General features: G+C 36.1%; 2 protein-coding genes and 1 long non-coding RNA gene across 3 annotated transcripts; 1 reads left to right on the top strand and 2 right to left on the bottom strand.

The window, feature by feature from the left end:
• Positions 1 to 942: 942 nt before the first annotated feature.
• Positions 943 to 1,611, top strand: LOC143593950 (uncharacterized). Its single transcript, XR_013146226.1, has 2 exons — positions 943 to 1,246; positions 1,317 to 1,611. It is a non-coding gene; the product is annotated as an uncharacterized LOC143593950 (long non-coding RNA).
• Positions 1,612 to 2,166: 555 nt separating this feature from the next.
• On the bottom strand, positions 2,167 to 4,058 carry LOC143593949 (thioredoxin-like fold domain-containing protein MRL7L, chloroplastic). The gene is made up of 4 exons (XM_077073403.1): positions 3,494 to 4,058; positions 2,778 to 2,859; positions 2,569 to 2,680; positions 2,167 to 2,377 (listed from the first exon to the last, which is right to left on the bottom strand). Exons 1-4 carry the CDS (start codon positions 4,000 to 4,002, stop codon positions 2,244 to 2,246), a joined length of 837 nt encoding a protein of 278 aa, XP_076929518.1. The 5' UTR covers positions 4,003 to 4,058; the 3' UTR covers positions 2,167 to 2,243.
• A 1,702-nt stretch (positions 4,059 to 5,760) lies between these two features.
• Positions 5,761 to 11,272, bottom strand: LOC143593948 (UDP-N-acetylglucosamine transporter ROCK1-like). The gene is made up of 7 exons (XM_077073402.1): positions 11,122 to 11,272; positions 10,648 to 10,696; positions 10,344 to 10,570; positions 9,973 to 10,171; positions 9,022 to 9,165; positions 6,629 to 6,703; positions 5,761 to 6,272 (listed from the first exon to the last, which is right to left on the bottom strand). Exons 1-7 carry the CDS (start codon positions 11,256 to 11,258, stop codon positions 6,111 to 6,113), a joined length of 993 nt encoding a protein of 330 aa, XP_076929517.1. The 5' UTR covers positions 11,259 to 11,272; the 3' UTR covers positions 5,761 to 6,110.
• Positions 11,273 to 22,677: the final 11,405 nt, after the last annotated feature.

The raw sequence follows: 22,677 nt of genomic DNA, 5'->3' as shown, positions 1-22,677 counted from the left end.
TAACCTAATGGTCTAACACTAAACGGCAGAAGCTTAAGAGCAAAGGGATCGTCATCTAATTTGGAAATTGATTCTGAATCGGTAACAAAGCAAACGAATCAGGTATGTAATCACAAAGAAAATGAAAATCGATTTGATACCTTAAATGCTCTAACGAATCGTGTTAAACTGATCGATATGATAAACCCATTTTATACCTTTTTTCTTACAAATTCATCTTTTTTACGTGTTATTAAAAATATCATATTTTACAACAGTTAATAAGATTATTGCTTGCAACTAAGAATTGTGTGACTATCTTGTAATATAAACATATAATTATATTTAGAAAAGGATAAAAATTAAAAATATAAAAATAACAATAACCGTAGTACAAAAAGGTAAAAAGAACAATATAAAAAAATTATTAACATAATTTGCTTACATGTCAAATTTTGACACATAGACGGTCCATATCAACCTATTTAATTTCATGTGTATATCACATAAGAAAAAAAATACTATAATAAGTTACATTGCATTTATGTTCAAAATTAACATGTGGAGGGATGTTAAAGTGCACAAAGTTGTTAAGAGAATTTTGTGAGCAAAAAGAGAAAGTGTGTTGATTTTTTATGGTATTTTCCCATTTTATATTAATATCTTGGCGATGAAGTTTTCTTGTTAGATAAGAATTCTTAATGGGTAAGGAAGAATCTTTGTCCATATATATATATTCGATCTCTGTATGAAAGTTTATAAACCAAAACTAATAATCTAAGTGGAGAGCATATGGTTAAAATAACAAGTAGTTCTAGTATATTTTGGAGTGGGAAAGCAAAGAAAGTATCGTCTACAACTTACCAATAGTAAGAGGTAAGTATACGGACCATAATCATGTTATTTTTTTTACAAGCATTTTATATATGTTTATTTTGATACGCATATATATGATTATTTGAGAAATGATTGTGGGTCAAAGTATGTGAATTAATGTGTGGCTCAAAAAGAGGCTATAAAATAAATACGGTGGTATGCCTCTAATAAAAATACGGGTTACGAGTCCCGAGGGTTTCGGTAGTTGAAACCCCAAAATATAAATACTATACATAAAAGATTTCGGGAGTTGAAATCTCAAGGGGTTCGGGTGTTGAACTCCAAATATAAAAAGGGGAGTAAATAACCCTCATGGGTTATAAATGAGCTCATACGGAATTCGGGTGTCGAATTCCCAAAGAATAAAGATGAGTAAAATTAAGGATTTCGGGTGTTGAAATCCCAAGGATTTGGGTGTTGAATTCCCAAAGAATATTGTGGAGTAAATATAAGGATTTCAGGTGTTGAAATCCCAAGGAATTTGGTTGTTAAATTTCAAATAAGAATAAAACATATTTTTATAAAATGGTGTACTTACTTAGCGAAAGCTAATAAAAATATGTTTTAAAATGTTTTCAGGAAAAGCACCCCTAGATGGTTGAAGCTTCATGGACGGGACTGGACTGACAAGAGAACCATACTCTCGTGTTTAATAGTTTGTATAATAAAGTTTGTATTAAACATATATGTTTTCTTGTATAATATATATTTTTATAAAATAAAACGTCACCACGAGTGACAGGTTTTGGATGTAAACTGGGACCTACTCTGATATTTTGTAAAAGTATTAAAAAAAAGTTAGGGTGTTTCAATTATAATACTTAAAAAATATATTAATATAACGCATGTTGAAACACGAGTAAAGTTACGAGTGTGAAAATTACTAAATCAATTGTTCTCCAAAAATACAAATCCAGTTTGGTGTAAACTACTACGTCCAAACTCATAAGTGCTCAATCTACTTGTTACATTCTTGTTTGGGTTATATAACATTCGGTGTTGACTAACCTAAAATTTGATTACGGTGTTAGATCGACCGTTTGTACGGTACTGGTCTCTCATGTAACGGTTTTGTTGATGCCACATAGGTTGGAGTTTTGTTGATTGTTAATCCAACACTGAATTTTGTGTTTTTCCCTAACTTTAAATCAATGCAACGGTTTAAAGATAATATTAAGTTAGCATAATGAAAACAAAGTATAACGGATAATGTAACCTGATAAATACGTACAACAATTATACCCAGTAAATCTCACATACAACAATCATAAATACATACAAATGCCAAATAAATACTTCTTCCAAAATTTCTTAAGAAAACAGCAATGCACAACTTTTCATACAAGAAGTACAAGTCATGGTAGCATGATTGCTGGCTTACTTGTACACTATTTCTTGGTGGTAAAACCAGGAACTGCTTCATTGATGATTGCAGAGGGACTATTACTAAGGCAAGCCGGCTTCGCTCCTCCATAGTAAAAGAAGGCTATTATCTTTGACAACTCATCCGCTGTTCTTATTTCTGAAAAACCAACAAAACACAAAACACAATTCTTAACCAAACTAAGAATAATTTCTAGACAGATTTGCCCTCTATGAGTACCAATAACATGTCTACTTGTAATGGGCAAACACGTCATTTCCCAATACTGATATTTTTAACCAAAACTATAACCGAGGAAATACATCATGATATCACAATATGATTGATACCTTTTTCGCGATGTAAGATCTTCCCAGTTTTTGTAAATATCAGCTCCGGAAACACAGATACTCCAAGTGTCGATACCAAGTCACACTCCACAACAGCATCAATTGCAACACACTGTCAAACAAACATATGTTCTTTTTTTACATATGCACATACAGCATACGTATATGTATATATAATGTATGTGTGCGAGAGATGAATTTATGGTTACCCTCGGTGATGGTATCCTGCAATCCCATATAAGCTGTATAGCTTTTTCCAGTTGATCACGAACCCTTTCATTTTCCTTTGGCCTAACAGAAAACAATCATAAAATCATCAAGCATGTCAAAACATTTCATAATGTTTAAAACTAAATTAAGGACCCAAATCCCAATAACCCTTAACCAGGTAACAGTACAGTTCAAAAAAAAGGTAACAGTGTCCCTTATTTGATTATAAACTTAGAATACAGACTATCGACCCTTTTACATGCAATTCTCCCAACTAGGCCTGTAAACGAACCGAACATTCGGTGAACAATTCATGAACCGTCCGGCGGAAAAGTTCGTTTATTTAATAAACCAATGAACATGAACAAAAAAACTTGTTCATTTAGTTAAATGAACGAACACGAACGCATGTCTTGTTCGTTCATCTAAATTCGTGAACGTTGGCTCATTTAAATTTGTTTTAGTTCATTTATGTTTGTAAGTTTACGTTTTTTTAAGTTTGTTAACATATTCATTTAAAATTTTGGCCCATTAACTTTTTAGGCCCAACACAATAACACGTTATTCTTCACATTACTCTTAACTAGTTTTAGTTTATGTTCATTTATCTATGTTCTGTTATGTTCGTTCGTGAGCCATTTGTTTACTTAACTAACGAACGAACATAAACAAACACGGACATGATGAAAAGAACAATCAAAGTACGCACACTAACCTTCTATAACGATTATGCACTAAAACAACCAACGGGCTAAGGTCTGAGAATACAGTTTCTTCCCATTCTGCAGAAGTGATGTCTTTAATGGGGCGTATATCTTGCCAATTAACCTCACCATCACTATCATAATCATCATCGTCTTTTTTAACGTTCTTAACACTCATTTTATCAAAAAACTGACTGAAATTGAAACCCCATCCATCAGCATCTTCAGGCCAATCAGGATCATCTTCATCTACAACAAGGGGATAATCAGCCAAAAGCTTGTGCATTTTTTTCCTTTTTTCTTCAGGGTCAAGTTCTTGTTCAACCTCGGGGTTCATTTCAATCATTTGTCTAATCTTTTCCCTGAATTCTTTCCTCTCATCCTCGTCCATTTCAAAATCATCATCATCATCATCATCACTTTGATCACTCTTGTTAGACTCTTTGACTCCTTGTTTAGAAGCTCTCAGGCTACTTGTTCTCAAACTTGAAGCCTGTTTCACAATCCAATTGGAATACATATTACAGGTGGCAGATGGGTAGGTATGGTAGCGGGTCAAGTCAGGTTCAGGCCAAAATGGATCAGGTTAAAAACATTTAGGAGGTTGTATACATTAAAAGTAGACTTTCGGATAATAAAAATTGCATAGCAGGGTTTTGTAACAGGAAATGAAGCATACCGGTAGAGAAACGGTTGTAAAAGGAGGCTTTGGAAAAGAAGGTTTGAATAGATTCTCCTTTGCATATAGAGATTACGAAACTTAATCCTGTGCAGTGAGATGACATTGCAGATACTGAAAACCCACCGTAGCCTAGAAATGAACAGAGACAAGTAGATTTAAGTTAAAAGGAGGCATCCTTCCAAAAGCAAAGATGATGATAATAATTCAAAATATAGTCAGTCAACAAGTGGACATGTCAATGACAGGTTGAAATTAGAAAAGGAATTGGAAACCCTAATTATAATATGAATATGAATATGATATAATTAGGTCGAGGATGAAGAGTATGTCACTTATATCAATGAATGAATTACTGTATGTATGCATATACATAGAGCTGACATAAAGAGAGTGTGAGGATACCTGGAGGAGGATGATGAAGAAGAAGAAGAAGAAGAGGTTCTTCTGTTTTAGTCAGGGGTTTTGGAATCCGGCGGGCAGGGGTTTAGTTTCCTTTCCTTTACTTTTAAGATAAGATTCAGAAAGGAAGTTTGGGTTCTTAACGGAGACCGGGTTCATTCTCATAGACTACATTTTAGGGTGTATGGCTGGCTTTGTGATCTCCAATTCGACACTATAACTTGAAGATGAAGATGTTTAAGGACTTCGTACGGTCAGGTTAGGTTAGACTGTGATATTACAAAATCAAAATTCTTAGACAACTCTTTGTTTGTTGGTCGTTCGATAAAAAATAAGATTCCTATTAGAAATTAATTTTCTTAAAATTTCAAATTCAGTTTTGTCCTTAAATTCTTAGAAATTCTATGGATTTACTAATTATATTTTAACTAATTCTTATGTTGTTTTTCTACGGTTTATTTTAAAGCTTTTATGTTTTTTTAAACTTCACTGATTATCTTTTTTTTCGTTCTATCCATTTTTACATAAGTTATTTCCTTTTCTCGCAATATTTCCTAAGATACGTTTTTGTTGCGCTTTTTCATTACTGTTTTCGCCTATCTCGAGCTTTGGGCCATGATCTTCCATGTCGGGTTAATGACTAATGTTCCAAGACATCTACGTTATCATCTCCCTTGAATCAGTTAACTGGTGCAAACGACAATAATCCATGAAAAAAATAAAATATACGTTATCAACTGTTGCTATAAATTGACAGCATAGAATAATATATATTACAACTGTCAATATATTGTTGTCAAATGGTCAGTTGAAAACCTTTTTAGGTGAAAGTATTTTTATCATTTGTTCCAAATAGAGTGGATCACTCCTCTTGTTCTCAAGTTATCGTTTCATACGACTTCACCAATTATTTGATCAAGAGTTACTCCATACCATATTTTCCCAACTAATATATTTGAATATGCAAAGCGAATGTAGAAGAGAGGAAAAAGTTTATGAGAGGTTAATGGTTGTATAAACTTAATAACAATGCTTTGATACTGTTTGACACAAATCAAAGTGGCTTCTCGTAAATCATACAACTTCAATTGTCGAAACCAAGATAACACCATAACAACTGATAAGACAAGAGATTCTCCAAGACAAAGAACATCCTCAAACGAAGATATTCTCCAAATGTTAGTTGAAACCACATAATGTGCTCAGAAGTTGATGATTGAACCCTTTTTTGAATTTGAAGCCAAATCAAGAATGCGATTATGTGCTTTTATCCAAATTTAGATTGAAAAGTATGGGCAAAGACCAAAGCGAGTAGGATTTAGTACAAATATTAGCTATAGGTTCTCATTAGATTAGAAAACATTCTATACATGTCAAGACATTAAACATGTTATAAATTGCACATGTATTGACACTTAAAAGAGTATAAACACCAAAAAGAGCACGAACCAACGTAAATGTTGGTTGAGTAATTCTGTCTAGCTTGCCTATAAAAATAACCCGTATATGATGAAAATGTGCAGTGCATGTTGCTAGACTACTTTGGTCTATGCTTCCTTCTTTTTGACACGATATGGGTACTTCTGATATATGGAAATGCTGGTCATTACAAGCGGGAGGGCCACAAGGCAGAACAGTGAAGGTGGTTTCCCATCAAGCACAAATTGCAACAACGCAGTAACAAGTAGTGCAGACACGATGACAAACCCCTGCATGTATTTTACTACCAATAATTAAGCAGATAGATTTTTAAAAATTATTTGAGCTGGGATTGGGTTGAAAGTCTCATAAATAGTACTTGAAGAGTATACCACCTCTTAAACCATTTTATTGGACTAAATATTACCATTGCAATTATATACTCATGTTTAAAAGGATACTAAGCGACAGAAGGCCCCCTACCCTGCCCAATAATTCCCGACACGGTTTGACCCATATTGAAATTACCTGTTTTGACCTAAACCATGCCCAACCCACCCTGCCACTCATTCTCCCACCTTTAGTAAGAAGTATCTTTAATATGAAGCTTAGAAAATGATTAAAAAAAAAAGAAATATGAACTTGCCTTCCGTACACCACCAGCATATGAAGTGACAAGGCCCACAAGAATCCCACCAACAGCATTCACAAAAACAGGGATCTGAATAAAAATAAAGAAAATAGCAAAACTCAGAACTCGACATCATAAAACTCAACACTGAATCAAAGTTGATCAAATTCAGGGGTGTTACAATCTGGTTCTACCTGTTTTAAAAAAACTTTGAGCCAAACCTGCTAGGCGTGGAGGCTGATTTGCATCATCTCAGTTCGTTAAGAATATGAGCGTGTTCGTATTCATTTATGTTCGTTCATTAATAGCCATGTAGCACAGGAATGGGCACGGGGAACGACAAAACTCAAAATCCAAGATACGGCTACGGCAAAAAAAAATATTAAACAAAATCCAAAATAGATATATATTCATGTAAAGTGTAAGCTCCAAAATACTACATCAACCATAGGTAATTAATTATCCAAAAACCCAACATCTTCCATTGAATCAAAAGCATCTCCACCCACATCTTTACATCATCATTTGGATTCCTTGACAAAAGTTATTGTGAATGTAAACCAAGCCTTGAGTACGACATGTAGTTAACTTGTTCCTCCTAAGCGAGTGAATAGATGCATAAGTACTGCAATTACACTCAACACAAGAAGAAGAACTAGGTTGTCCAAGTAAGCTAAAAAAGTCTAGAGAAAAGGAGTTTGAGTACCAAAGTTAACCCACCAATTCTTGGAATTTGAAAGGGTTAAAGCCCTAAAAAATTTTAGAAACGTCCCAGAAACATCCCGGATCCGTCCTCATTATCCGGAAACGTCCCCATAACATTTCCATCCCCGGGACAGGTACTCCCTCTAAATTGTTGTCCCCGTGCTACATAGCACGAACGCATATCCGATTACTTCATTTAAATTCATGAAGGTTCGTTTACATTTGTTCATTTATGCTTGTGAACGTTCTTTCCTTTCGTTTATGTCGATCCGTTCATTTACATCTGTTTATGTTCATTAGTTTAGGTTTGTTCGTTACGTTCGTATATATTCCTTTAAATCTCTTAGGCCTTTTGCAATTTAGTCTAGATTTATGAAATTAAAATATCACCGTTACAATTTAGTCTAGTACTCTAGTTTCTTTTAATTTTTTAAGGCTAATAAATTGTCTTCACGATTACTTTTAATTGGTATTTGCTCAATTATGTTCGTTCGTTTACCTATGTTCATGTACGTTTGTGAACCTTTTGTTTATACTATTAATTAATCTATGTAGCACGAGGATGGCAATTTAGAGGAAGTACCCGTCCCAGGGATGCTTTGGGAACGAATCCAAAACATTTCGGATTGATGAGGACAAATCCTGGACTTTTCTGGGACGTTTCTATTTATTTATAGGTTTTTAACCCTTTCAAATTCCAAGTATTAGTGGGTTAACTTTGGTGCTCAAACTCCTTTTCTCCAGACTTTGGCTTTTAGCTTACTTGTACAACCTAGTTCTTCTTGCGTTGACCGCAATTGCAGATTTATGCATTTACTCACTCGCTTAGGAGGAACAAGTTGACTATAAGTCGTGCTCAAGGCTTGGTTTTATCCACAATAATCTCCGACTTTCGCCAAGAAATCCGAATGATGATGTAAAGATGTTGGTGGAGATGCTTTCGATTCAATGAAAGATGTTGCGTTTTTGGAGATTGCCAATCTCTCGCTAGATTAACCGGATTTTGAAAATGATTTGATTATTGATAATTAATTACCTATGGTTGATGTAGTGTTTTTGGAGTTTACACTTTACATCAATATATATCTATTTTGGACTTTGTTTAATATTTTTTTTTAATTTTTTGCCGTACCTTTACGTACCCGAATCTTGGATTTTTGAGTTTTGTCGTTCCCCATACCCGTATCGTCCTTGTACCCTGGTCCCGTACCCGTTCCCGTGCTACATTGTGTTCATGTTTGTTAGTTTAATTAGAACAAAACTTCTAGTCATGTTCATTCGAATAGTAACTAAACAAACTTCCCGCCAAACAGTTGACCAACGTTTGGTTCATTTACAAGCCTAAAATTAAGGATGGCCAAACACCGGTCGGGGTTGTCAAGCCTGAAAACTGAACCAATCTTGTTGGAATTTTGTACTAGATTTTTCTAAAACCAGTTCTTCAGTTTTCAACTTCTTTGTAAACCCAAACCCAAGTTTGGTTTCATTCAAAACCGAACATTTTTTTTCTTTTTGCCAATTTAGGATTGTTTTTCCAAGAATGTATTAGGTTAAACAGTCCAATCATATTCAACCCTAGTGAACAGCCTTGAGTGAGTTCAAGCATTAACTATTTCACATGTTAAAATTCTTAATGCAGCAAGAACTGAACAGCATAGTGAACAAATTAATGCTCAATATTTTGAAGTTTAGAAGATGATTACCGTTGTAAGCAGTGTCCACCCATAAAAGAATCCATGTTGTCGCATTGCTTCACCATCTGGAGATTTGTAAGTACTTGCCAGTAAACAAAGGCTCCCAACTATCGACATTTCTACTGTCATCAAGTATGACGAGTGTTTCTTAACCTAAACATGAAAATTGGAGAGAAGTTGTACATGGTAAGTACACTATTTTTTCTAGATTAACAGACAGGTTTTGAGTTATAAAGCCTAGAGATTTCAAATTAGAAAAATGATGTGGGTGTTTTTTAACTTGTTAATGTTAGTCAATATATAATTGACTCAAAGTTCCTAGTTAGAGGTGACAATTTGAACCATTTACTTTTGCATGAGTCAATCTGGGTTGTTTTTATATTTCAAACCAAGTTAGATAAAAATTAGGCAAATAGGCATGCGTCAGGTTATCCATATAGGCGGCTGAAAGTCGCCAATATTCTATTTTTTATGCATACTACCTCATGACTTGTTTTAGTTACATTATTATTGTCCCTGTTGTTCATTCAACCATAACGCATTTGGTCCTCGACACTTAGCGGCCTTATAAATTACTGCTAAAATTTGTGTTAAACGATTATTTAAAATAGTATAATATATTAAACTTTATATTCTAACTTGTTTGTTGTTTTTAACAAGTGGGGTCTGAATTCTGATAGTCATTTCACATAAATTTAACATAACTTTTAACGTGAGTCAGCGTCAAAGACAACGGTTACTACCAAGAGAATAGTGGGATTCGTAAATGTAATTTCTGAAAAGTTGAGCCAAAACGGTAATATGGCCTTTTAGCACAAGACCGTCCATATAATTAACTCTTATTGTTTATGTAAGCAACTAAAGCCTTAGTTGTTTAAGGAGGACAAAGTATTTTCAGGCAGCCCAATCTGGCAAATTTCAACTAAAAAAACTGATGGTTTAACAGGTAGTGTAACAAACCTGAGACGCCCATTGGCACAAAGCAGAAGCAAGACCTGAGAGTACAGAGGCTATCAATACTAGAATAATTCCATAGAGAACAATCTCATCAGGATTATCACTTCCATAATCTTTTCTTGAGCCTTCCCCAATGCTTAAAAGAACAGCTGCTAATATAAGTATGAAGAGAGCACCAATTTGTTGAATTGATTGTTTCTGCCTGCAATCAACATTTCTTTCTTAGTTATAAACACATAAAACAAGGCGGCAGCAACATTAAGTTATGAAAAAATGTTAACTTAAATAAGTTCAAATTTATATGTTATTCAGTAATACAAGCTGTTAGCAGGTAAACAACTGAACAAAGAAGATGATCTAGCACAAGAAGTTACCTTAAAATAATAAATGTAAACAATGCTGTGAAAATTAACTTAGTTTGATTCAACATTGAAAAGGTGAGGGAATCAAGGTTCCTGTATGAGATCTGCAACAAGCTATTTTGTAGTGCATATATAGCTGCAGGTAATCCTGATGCGCGTAAGGAGCCAATCAAAGTCCACTCCTTGAATGCTTTATTTAGAGTACCATCTTTTGCCATGAGAAGAAGTGCACAAATAACCTACCACAGGTGTATAAGTTAGAAATTAATTAAGAATATGTAAAGAAGAATATAGAGACAATAATACGCAATAATACCTTTACTATCTCACATGCCAAAACAGATGAAGTAACAATGACATCTCGCCTGCAGAAATAGTAAAACACAATCAAGCTATTTGTTTTCCCTCTTGAGAGGTAATAAACCATTTTATTTACAGCGTGATGGAAGCCATTGTCTATTATGTTCACTTTAAATCACTGCTTAGATGATGAAAATGCTAAATCTAATTAAAAAAAAAAAAACTGAATCACTCAAGCAAATTCAACCGCAAAGTCTCAACAATGAAAGAGCAAAAGTGAGGTTATAATTAAGATCAGATACACAATTCATATTGAAATATATGATTATCAAGATAGCATAAAAGCTACTATCCTAGAATTTATACATCTATCTTTGCAAACTGATAGTAAGTAAACAAAGTCTGCGATTATTAACTTGAGCACCTTAAATATGTGGCTAATTTGATAAGTGAATAATAATAATAATAAAGTAATAATGAAATTGGTTACCCGATGCAGCGTTTGGAGATGAGAGGTTGAGCACCGTATTGAACGGTGAGCAATAAAGAGTAGAACCACACTCTTTTCTCAACAACACCTGATGACGATGACTTCGAATTCTCTGCTTTTGATTTGGTATACGCCATTGAATTGGATTGAGGAGCTTTTGACGGAGATCAATAGTATGTATGTATGTCTTCCCTAGTTGCTTAGGGGTTTTTCCAGCACCTCCTAACCATTTGCATTTACGTCCTCAAACTTTTCTTCATACTAACTATTTCACACCTATCATTTATTTTATCCAAAACAATAAATTAAAACAAATACCCAACTTTCTTGGCATGTAGGTTTCCTGCTTCAATCACCTCTACATTTTATAACACTTTTTGAATAAAATTCACATCTAAACTTATACAAAACAATAAGAAAATCACAATAGCATATTTCAAATTTTAATGTGTTTTAAAAGTTATAAGCAAAAAACAAGATATACTCCAAAAAATGATAATTATATTGATAAAAATTTATAATAATTAAATAAGACAGAATTACATAAATTGTCCTTTATGTTTGTATCAAATTTCACTCGTTGTCCTTTATCTTTAAAATTGATATGTTTTATCATTTATGTTTACAAATCTAACAACGTTTGTCCTTTAGCCCTAACCCAGTTAGTTTTTCTCGTTAAGTCACGTCATGTGCTTTGCACATGAGGGCAAATTAGTCATTTTAGCCATTGATTTAAAAAAAACATTTTAATAATTAAACTAAAACTATTTAAAAGATTAAATACAATATACCTTTATTTTTAAAAACAAAAAACCCTCTCCATCACCATCTTCACATCTTCCTGTAGCTTCCTCAGTCTCCATAGCCACCACCAACAAGCAACCACTAACACCACCAGCTAAGTACACCGCTAGGCGCTACCACACCACCATCTAGTACGCCGTCGCCACCATCATCTATAACGGACGTTGTCATCATCGTCTCAAACGCCCCTCTGTCTACCCAAATTCCGAAGAAACCACCACCGATCTTGCCGAAAAAACGTGGAGCACCACTTGCAAACTCCACTGGCCGCCAGTGGTCTTTCTCCCCCCCCCCCCCTCTCTCTCACACACACACTTTCCGGAAAAACGTGGACCACCTCCGGGTGTGAGGACTTTCAAAACATCACCAGCTACCGTGAGGGTAATATTTTGTACGTACCGCAATACCAAAATCATCCATAGTCAACCCCTAACCCCATCATCAATGAATCACAGTTCTACAAATCCGCGTATATAATCATAGATCTGTAAATAGATTTTCCCTTCACCTGACTTTCTTCCTGCTTATCAAAATGGTGTTAGTTTAAGGCAATGGTGGGTGTCCGACCAACAAAAACCTCATCGTGCATCATCTTCATTTATCACAGCATCGGATCCTTTAGATCCGGCCCGAATTCCGACTCTATACCATATCCAAATGCACACCCGTGCAAGCTCCGGACCCATGTCAAACCTCTAGAAGTTGAATCGTCGTTGGTGTACTTGTGGCGTGGTCATAGTCAACGATGACAGTGGTGGTCACAGGTGGCCGTATTTACTGTTTTACCATAGATGGGCTTTTGTTTTAGCCGGATTTACTGTTTTGTCAGAGATGGGCTTTTGTTTTAGCCGGATTAAATGTTTTAGCGGAGATGGGATTTTCTTGGTCACCGGATTTGATGGCTCGCGGTGGCGGTGGTGATGGTAACACGGACGGTGGTGGTGGTGATATGTTGGTGGTGGTGGGGGTTGAATGAAGAAAGAGGAGGAGGAAGGGAGTGTGAGAGAGAGAGAGAGAGATTTTTTATATTTTAAAATACTTTTAATTAAATAGATAAACTGACTAATTTGCCCTCATGTGCAAGGCACATGATCTGACTTAATGAGAAAAACTAACTGGGTTAGGGCTAAAGGACAAACGGTGTTAAATTTTTAAACGTAAAGGATAAAACAAATCAATTTTAAAGATAAAGGACAACGGGTGAAATTTGGTACATACATAAAGGACAATTTCTGTAATTCTGTCATTAAATAATAAAAACTAAAACGAAAAAAAATAATTACGCAACTCATGGAGCTGCTGTTTTGGCCAAAAAAATCGAATCAATTTTGAAATCAAACTTAGTGAGGTAGTGTGTTTTTCGAGTTAATGCAAGTAAATACGATAAAATAAAATAAAATGTTGACACATTATATAGCGAGGAAAAACCATTGATCCTAGTGTGGATCTCCGGCTAAAACCTCGAGAGGGAAAAATTATCCGTTGAGGAATTCCTTAGCCAAGATCTCCTCGCATCCCAAGTCGGGAAACCTGCAACTTCAGTTACCTGGAACTCGCTAATACTCAGATCGAGAAAATTTTTCCTAAGGAAACTGTTTTCCAGCTTTTTGACAAGTTTATGTGTTCCGATCTCATCTCCAAACCTGGGTCTTCTTTATGTTTTACCCGTTTCTCTTGGCATGCCTTACCCTTTTCCACCTTTTATCTCGAAGTTTTTCGATATCACTGGTTTAAGTTATTCCCAAATGTTGCCAATGGAGTGAGGATCCTGTTTATGTTGAACAAGGTAATTACAACTCATAACCTAGAGTACGACATTTTTGGCCTTGCCTCTGTCTACCGATTAAGAACCCATGATTCTAGCTAGCTTGTCTTTCAAATCATCCCTGATCAAACTCACATGATCTTAAAAAACAACGAAAAACGACATGAAATGGAATAGGAAATTGTTTTTGTCAAAAGGGATTCCATCCCATATGACAAAAATCTTCCTTTTCACTGGATTATCAAGCGTAGGATATCAAATATGAAAAGTAAAAAATTTGAAATTTGAAGATGTTAACTCTTATTTGTTGTTGTTTCAGCACCAAAGTTTGAGGATCTTGTTCATCCAACCATGGAAGCTATTACCAGGATCCACGCTCTATATAGGATCTCAAAGGCTGAACAGACATTCCGACCATAGATCACTTCTTCTTCATCCACAATCCACGTTTCATAAAGCGTGCCTGGTAAGTTTTGTTTTTGGGACCCTCCATTAAGATTTCTAAGTAATATCGAACCTATATTGACTTATCTATTTTGTTGTAGTCAATCAAGATTTAGGATTGGATGATCTTGAAAGCATCATTATGAAGAGGGAACCAACCACCGACGAAACCTCAAAGCCACTTGTTGATCCTCCCAAAATCAAGCCTTCTTCCTCAAAAAAGACGAAAAGTGTTGAAGTTTTTAGACACGTTTTTGAGAGTTTGTACTTCGACCACCTACAACCAATTGTCCATCAGGTTGAGATCCTGAATATTTAAGCTTTATCCTGAATCTGTGTCCTTTACATTTCATAATCATCGTTATGGTGAGAAATTACCTAACTAATTTAGTGATAAAATTTTGTAAGTGAGGTAGTGTGTTTTTCACAATATTGCAAGTGTGTGTAAAGCAGTAAATGACTCAGTGATTTAGCGAGGAAAAACCCTTGATCCTTAGTAGGATCTTTGGCAAAAAACTTCGGGAGGGGAAAACTATCTGCATGCCTCAGATTTATTAATAAGAAAAAGGTATTACGAACTAGTGACGAACAAGCCTAGAGTACATAGAGTGCTTGTGTAGTGCGAGTAGATGTAAGTATCCTATGTTGTTCATCATAGCCTTATTTGTAGGTTCCCAGCCGGATCTACACAGGAGTATCTCGTACACTGAGGGTGCGGAATCCCCTAAGTATACGATTACGAGTGTATAAACGGGATAACGAAACGAACACGTACTAAACACGAACACGTAAAACAAAGACTTAATTGTTATTAGCTTCTAGAGCTCTTAACCGATAAGCCAGCCATCCACAAGTTATGACCCAAAAAACTTACGAAACATAAAGGCCGAAGTTAGGTTATATAGAACCTCGACAACTTCGCCAAACGCACTTGGCGAAGTTGTCCCTAACTTCGCTACTGGCTAACTTCGCTAATAACTAAAACATTAACCATCAAGTTCATTAAAACATAACAAACAATATAATGATTACAGACATGATAAGCTAAAGACTAATGAACTACTGGCATCCTGCACCAACAGACTCCCCCTTGGCGGTAGCTTCATTTCTCTTATAGCTCTGTCTCGTCTTGTAACCCAAAAGCTGTACCCTCCATCTTCAAGCATGCACTCCTTGTCTCACACAAACTGAGACCACCCTTTGATACTTCCTCACTTCATCTTTCAAAGCTGGAATATAAAAGATCTTTCTTTCGTTTAGTACCTGCAAATCAGATTGAGACAAGTTAACCAGGTGCATGGGATCGTACACCCTCAAGATCTCCTGTTCGTCTTGATCCTCCATCACAGCTTCAGCGGTCTCACAATCAACATACCACCATTTCAGATCTTTCATCACATCCTGAGGCATTGTCTTCATCGGAACCTCTTTTAGACATTGAACTGGCTTGTACTTCATCACCATCCAAGGCTTACCATCTGCTCACAACCCCCTTTTAGTATCTTCAATCAATTTACCCTTCTAAGGCTTTAACAACACAAAATTTTTCTCTTTGGCCACCTCACTCCACACAATCTTACCGACCCAACCAGCAAACATATCCTCACTCCTATTAATCAACCTCAGACGTGCCAAATCATTCACCTCACATTCAGGAAATGTGTTGAACAATCTCAGCTTATTTGCAAAGTACTGAATCCCATCATACCTCTTAACCACAAACAACTTGAGTTGATCATCATAAAGCCAACAGATGATTCCTTTCTTTGACTCAGCACATCCTTTGATATTATAACTCCTCTTGAACATCGGAGGTACCACTGGTTTCTTTGTCTTGACAAACCAATGAACACATTATTCTGTCCACCTAGGTTGTTCCTCCCATTCAGAATCACCCGACACATTATCATCTTGACTCAACTGTTCTTGACCACCACTCGGAATATCATGTTCAACACTATCATCCGGTATCTCTCATTCCTCTAAACCACTGTCAATCTCAATCTGTTCGCCAATCTTTTCAATCTCACTAAATGATAACACATCCTCGACCGTACCGTCCTCATCATCCACCACAACAGTCTCACCACCTGCACTGCCAGACGGAGCAGTAGACTCTCCCTGAGATGTGGAAGCCCTAAGAGTTTGTTCAGTTCTTGGCAGCTCACCACCTGCATCTTTCGATGTATTGGGATCATCATCTCTGTCCTCCCTCCTCTTAGTCCTCAACTCATCTCCCTTGCAACTACTCTCCCCCTGAGACGCTAAGAACTGCTTAAGAGCATCAAAAGGTTTACTGTGTTGATTAGGAGAGACGACTGAATTTGATTTTCAGCTACGAGACGTTGAATTGCCTGAGTTTGAATGAAATTGATCCTTGATTGCTCAGCTACAACACATTCCAGAGCCACTATTCGCTCTGAATCTGACAAAGAAGTATCAAAAGCAAACGACATGTGAGAAATGTCCTGAGCATACGGTGGAGGGATACCCAAAGTTACTGGAATCTCTGATGTAGACGGAATAGTACCAGTAGGTGGAATTGTAACCGAGGACCCAATAGTAGCTACAAAATTAGATTTAACAAACATGGCCACCACTTCAGATGGAGTAAGAGTACGAGGCGGTAAAGAAACAATCTTTGGCGCTGACATCTCAACCATAGACGGTGCAATAGACGGTACTGACAAAGCCACCGTGGGTTCACTAGACGTCACTATTGAGGGTGCAGGTGAGGATGGTACAAGTGTAGACATACCAGATAACTGTGAAGGAGCAAAGTGAACTACATGTGAGCTTTCACCAACCCTAGCCTTTTTGGATCTACGAACTAAAGCATACAACTCTTTCTCATAATCAGAGTCACCGTCATCATCAGAACCTTTCTTTCATTTCCCCTGTATCTTTTCCTGAGCGGCCAGAACCCTCTGTGTCACACCCCGACCAAAGGCGGCGGAACATGCCGGGGTGCAACGATTGCTCATAAGCGCATGACACTATCTAAAGTGAAAATATTTAACAAACTCATTTCATTTCACAACATCGAAAATGTCACATAACCAAATATGCATAAGTCAAATACAACAAAATAGAACAAAACATATAAAATCAAATATTGTTCATTTTTGCTAATATCCTAACGGTATTTGTGACGTTTTCTCCTCCAAACTCCAAATCAACCTAGATGCAAACCTGTAACATTTCATAAAATAACGTTTGTCAACACAAAGGTTGGTGAGCAATTCATAAGTTTGAACATATAGGTATATAGTAAGAAAATGCCACAAAACTTGTATACGAACAATAAATAAAAACAATAATTTGGATAAAATCGCTAATAGAATTACGTTAGCGACACCTAATCATAAGGGGATGCCAAATAGTCTAGGATTTTATAGTTATCATTAATTGCATTACGTTAACGACACCTTGCTATAAGGGGACACCAAATAGTCTAGGATTTTATAGATCAACCAACCAAAAGCGATAAACACATAGGCATATAATCATAGAACACCAAATCGAGCAATTATTTAAGTATGATATACAAATAACGTTTGTGGTTTAAGACCCAAGTATAAAACATTTAGTTTAGATAAGATGAAATGTCACCCCCAAAACAAAAGATAGAAAACGGGGGATGAATGTACTCACGTTCAAGTAATAAACTTGAAAAGTTGGTAATTTGAAGATTTGCCGGAACGACGATTTTAACGTATGAAGCCTAAATAAAAGAAAGTCTTGGATTTAGAAAGGTTGTCTTGAAGCTCCTTAAATAAAATAATTGTCGCAAAAAGTAAACAATTAAAGTTCAAGGTTTAAAATGTAACTATTTAAGAATTTATAACAATAACCCTTTAAAAATGTAAGTTTGCTTGAAACCGGGTTAAAGTATCTAACCTTAATATTTAATTAACCTATGTTAAGTAATAAGGTGAGAAAAGTGCAAAATACAAGTTCCTTTGGGACAAAGATACTAAAACGGGTCTTTAACGAGTGTTTAGGTTGTTGGTTCGGGTCTTGATAATTGGTCAAACCCAAAGTCAACTTTTCAAAATAATGAATGTTATGAGATAACTCAATAAAACTTTATAAGACTTAACCAATTATGTAGATATATTGTTTTAGAACTAACAACGTACGTTAAGCGAGTGTTCGGTTTTGTTGGTCCAAACTATGTTATGAGATCAAGTTGGATCCAACATTTCCAAGTACTTAAGAAGATAATTAAAATAAGTTTTTAAACTATTTTTAAAAGAAATATACAAGTCTTGATAGCTAAAAACACACTTGTGTGTCTTAAGCGAGTGAAAATCGGATCGGTTCGGTTTCCATCTCACAATATGTTCCTTGATGGTCTCCACATGCCCAAATAACCAAGAACTTGTATAAATGAATTTTAGAAACTTAAATCTAACATAAAGCATGCTTAAAACAATTATTTACAAAATCAGTAACAAGTTCGGTTCACGGTTTGGACTATTTACGGTTAAACCGAGGTTAGTCTCTACAAACCCCACCATGGAACTTCATAAATATGACAAACAAACTAAGAAAAGAGCATAAGTTAAACAAGATTAATATGTGTAACAAGTTATGTGTGTGTATATATATCAAGAACACGAAGTCCTCCATGAAGCATTGCCTTACGAGGTCCGAAACTTAACCAACCGGAGTCGAAGAAGTAACTACCAAAGGTAACAAGGGGTGTGCATTATATATATGTTGTACCACCATATTCAATTATTAATAAGATTATATAAGCTAATTAGAATGAAAGATTAAACTTGGTTTGACATTTGGAAGTCAAACCATCAAGAACACTAAGAAAATAACAACCTTGAATCTATGGAGTTAGAGAGAGAATCTGGAGATGTAGCAAGAGTTATATGAAGAAGATGGGTGTGCATATATAGGGAAGGAGTGAAGGGTTGGGTATTAAGATTCTTTTATGGTTTGCATGAAAATGGGTATGTTTAAATGGTCAAACAATGCATAATATAAAAATCCAATATTTTATATATTTTATATATTCTACATGACAAAATCCAATATTTTATATATTTGAAATGTTCGGGTTACAAACGGGTCGGGTTTACATAAAAAAAATGACCCGAAATTGACAGGTCGTTCAATCATGTCCATCGACTTATCGACATGTACTTCGTTGAGAGGTATATGGAGATTACCCTCGGCTAAGCACTTTTTAAGATTAGAAACATGAAATGTCGGATGAACACCGGCAAGTTCTTGCGGTAGTTCAAGTCGATAAGCTACTTTCCCAACACGCTCAAGGATTTTGAAAGGACCAACGAAACGAGGAGCTAGCTTACCCTTCTTTCCGAAACGGACTACCCCCTTCCAAGAAGATACTTTTAGAAGGACAAGGTCGTCAACATTAAATTCAATTGGTTTTCACCATTTGTTGGCATAACTCTTTTGACGACTTCTAGCGGCTAGGAGCTTCTTACGGATTTGATCAATGACATCGGTAGCTTCTTGGACCATTTAAGGTCCCGTGATTTGAGCTTCACCGATTTCGTTCTAACTAACCGGGGAACGACATTTACGATCGTAAAGAGCTTGAAAAGAAGCCATATCAATGCTAGAATGGTAGCTATTGTTATAGGAGAACTCGATGAACGGAAGATGAGAATCCCAATCTCCACCGAAATCAAGAACACACGCTCGTAGCATATCCTCGAGTGTTTGAATCATACGTTCGGATTGACTGTCCGTTTGAGGATGATAAGCGGTGCTAAGATCAAGACGTGTTCCCAAAGCTTCTTGAAGAGATCGCCAAAAATGAGAGGTAAAACGGGCATCGCGATCGGAGATGATAGAAAATGGTAAACCGTGTCGAAACACAATTTTCTGAACATAGATTTGAGCAAGCTGCTCGACAGAATACTTTTCGCGGATCAGAATGAAATGAGCAGATTTGGTTAATCGATCAATGATGTTGAGTCAAGATTTGACCTAAGGGAGATATATGAAAGATTGGAATCTTCTCAACCTCCTCAGAATTCGCTAAGTATGGATCCGGGCACGCCTTCGACTTCCGAGCAAGCTTTTACTTAGCCGGGTACGATATTTTGTCTACCGGGCAAGGTTATCTTTCAGAATTCTTCTTTAGTGAATATCCGAGCAGGGTTCATTAATTAGTGTTATGCCGATCAAGCTTCACTAGTTAGTATAAACCAGGGCAAGGATCACTTTGTCAAGCAAGATTGTTCTTCGCCGAGCATGGTTTACTTCCGAGTAAGCTTTTGGTTAACCAAGCTCATGAAGCCAAGTGTTTGGAAGACCGGGCAAGGTATTCTTAATAATACAGTGGTCCAAGTAGGCTTGATGTTTTAATGGAATATCTCTAAGTAACATTGGGCAAGGTTCAACTCAAGCAAGGAACAGTGCTGCCGAGAACACTTTGCTAATAAGCTATTTCAGCAAAGGAGTTGAAGGGACCATTGAAGAACAAGGTTGCTCGTAAGGGTTTGTCGGGCAAAGTCTGGCAAAGTCAAGACTATTGAAGTCTACCCGGCGAGTATTTTACTTGGTAAAATACTCTTTAAGTAAAGTCTACCCGGAAACTGATTCCGAGCATACTTCTATGTTACCAAGTTCTGAAGGATGGCAGAGCACACAGCCTACTCGGAAAGTCTATATTGCTGCAAAGCCTACCCAGAAGACTTGTTTTACACTTAGAATAATTTTGAATATGTAATTTGAATATGTTTTAGCATTTAGGGTTTCTAAAAGGAATGACAGCTATAAAGGAGGTGTCAGGCCTATAAAAGGAATAATTTAGGGCACGCCTCCTAAGGACGGAAAAAAAGGCATTCACACTTTTAGGATAAGAAAGAATATTTCTGAGTGTGACAGCCATCCTAGGAATCGTACGGATATAACTTTCATATCAAGAAACCCTAAATCGATTACCCTTTGTATGATGAACATTATATGAATGAAAATCTTTTGAGTGAATCTTGTGTGTGTTAGTTACCTTTGATTATTGTTTGCAAATACCCTGTTTGTTATTGATTCCTCCTTTAACAAACACTAATCTTTCTAAATATAGCAACCCGTCATTAACTCCCTTGTCGACACATTTATTTGTGCGAGTTATGGCATGATTTGAGTAAGATCCAGCTGAAATCGGGGACCTGACAAGTGGTATCAGAGCTTGTTGCTGCTAATTTAGTAAGATTCTTGTTGCTGATTGAAGATTTGAAGAAAGATGACGTAAGAAGACCACTGTTCTATTGAAAAGTGACATCAGCAGCTATGTTCTTCATTTTTCTTCCAGATCTACAATCTTTTGGTGTTTTCTCTTCCTTATTTCAATTAAAGCTTGAATTTTTATTTTTAAATCTTGTTCAAATCGCACCAGATACATCAGATCTGAACTATCAGTTTTCAGATCTGATTATTTTTAGAACTCTGTTTTTACAAAGAAATTGATTTTGATTTTTCAAAATGTCTGGTTACGAAGAACAAGAAGTGTCTACTAACAAAATTCCTAGACTGTATGGACAGGAAAATTTCACAAAATGGAAGGTCTTGTTTGAAGCAGCCATTTGCTATAATGATGTTGATATGTGGAACTCAAATAGAATGGTCCACAAGGCACTGATGAGGATGGTGCTAATCCAGGTGCAACTGCAGCTGTGCGTGAGAGAATGAGGAAAGTAGATGACAGGGCCTTAGCCATGATAAAGCTAGGACTGTCTTGGGAAATATTGACCAAGGTTGCACATCATCCCACAGCAAAAGCTATGTATGATGCAATTCTTAAAATGTTTGAGGGAAACACTGAGTTGAAGAGCATCAAGAAGCAAAGGCTAAAGCAACAATTGGAAAGGTTTAAGTATAAAAAAGGAGAGAGATTGAAGTCAATCCTAGAAAGGTTTCTAGCAATTGTGAATGAATTGAGAACCACTGACTATGTCATGACTGATTATGACTTGAATACAAAGTTGCTCAACTCAATGCCTAAGGAATGGTACACTGCCTGCAAGTTCATCCTTCAAAAGCCCAATTTTAATAGCTTGAAAGTGGATGATGTAGTGTGCTTTCTTCAGGCTGCTGAGATAGAAATGATTGAAAATGAAATGATCAAGAAAGAAAGGCCTTGCTTCAATGTAACAAATGCCTTAATTGCACCTATAGGAAACCTGTCAACCAAAAATCAACAACAAATCCCCATTATTGAAGAACCAGTTGAGCATAGTGTTGACACACCAAAATCTTTTGTTGGTGGCAGCACAAGTCACCATGGTAACCAGCAAAGGTTCAATGTCCAGTTAATAGATGATACTGATTCTGCCTCTATGGCAAGTGGGCATGTACCTTACACTGGTGGTGGAAATGGTCAAGGAAGTGAAACACAGGCTTTGTTCTCAATGTTCACAGATTCATATAATGCTTTTGTAGCAAAGAATCTTATTCACACAAATGTGGTACAAGATGATCTTGAGCAGATAGATGCTGATGATTTGGAAGACATGGATTTAAAATGGCAAGCAGCCATGTTGGCTCTTAGA

Source organism: Bidens hawaiensis, unplaced genomic scaffold, assembly GCF_021521415.1.
Source record: "Bidens hawaiensis isolate Kalapana, Puna unplaced genomic scaffold, B.hawaiensis_p1.1 tig00042946_1, whole genome shotgun sequence".
In the NCBI taxonomy this organism is placed as follows: domain Eukaryota; kingdom Viridiplantae; phylum Streptophyta; class Magnoliopsida; order Asterales; family Asteraceae; genus Bidens; species Bidens hawaiensis.
Note: the sequence above shows the minus strand (reverse complement) of the source record. Positions and strands in the feature narration are given on the sequence as shown.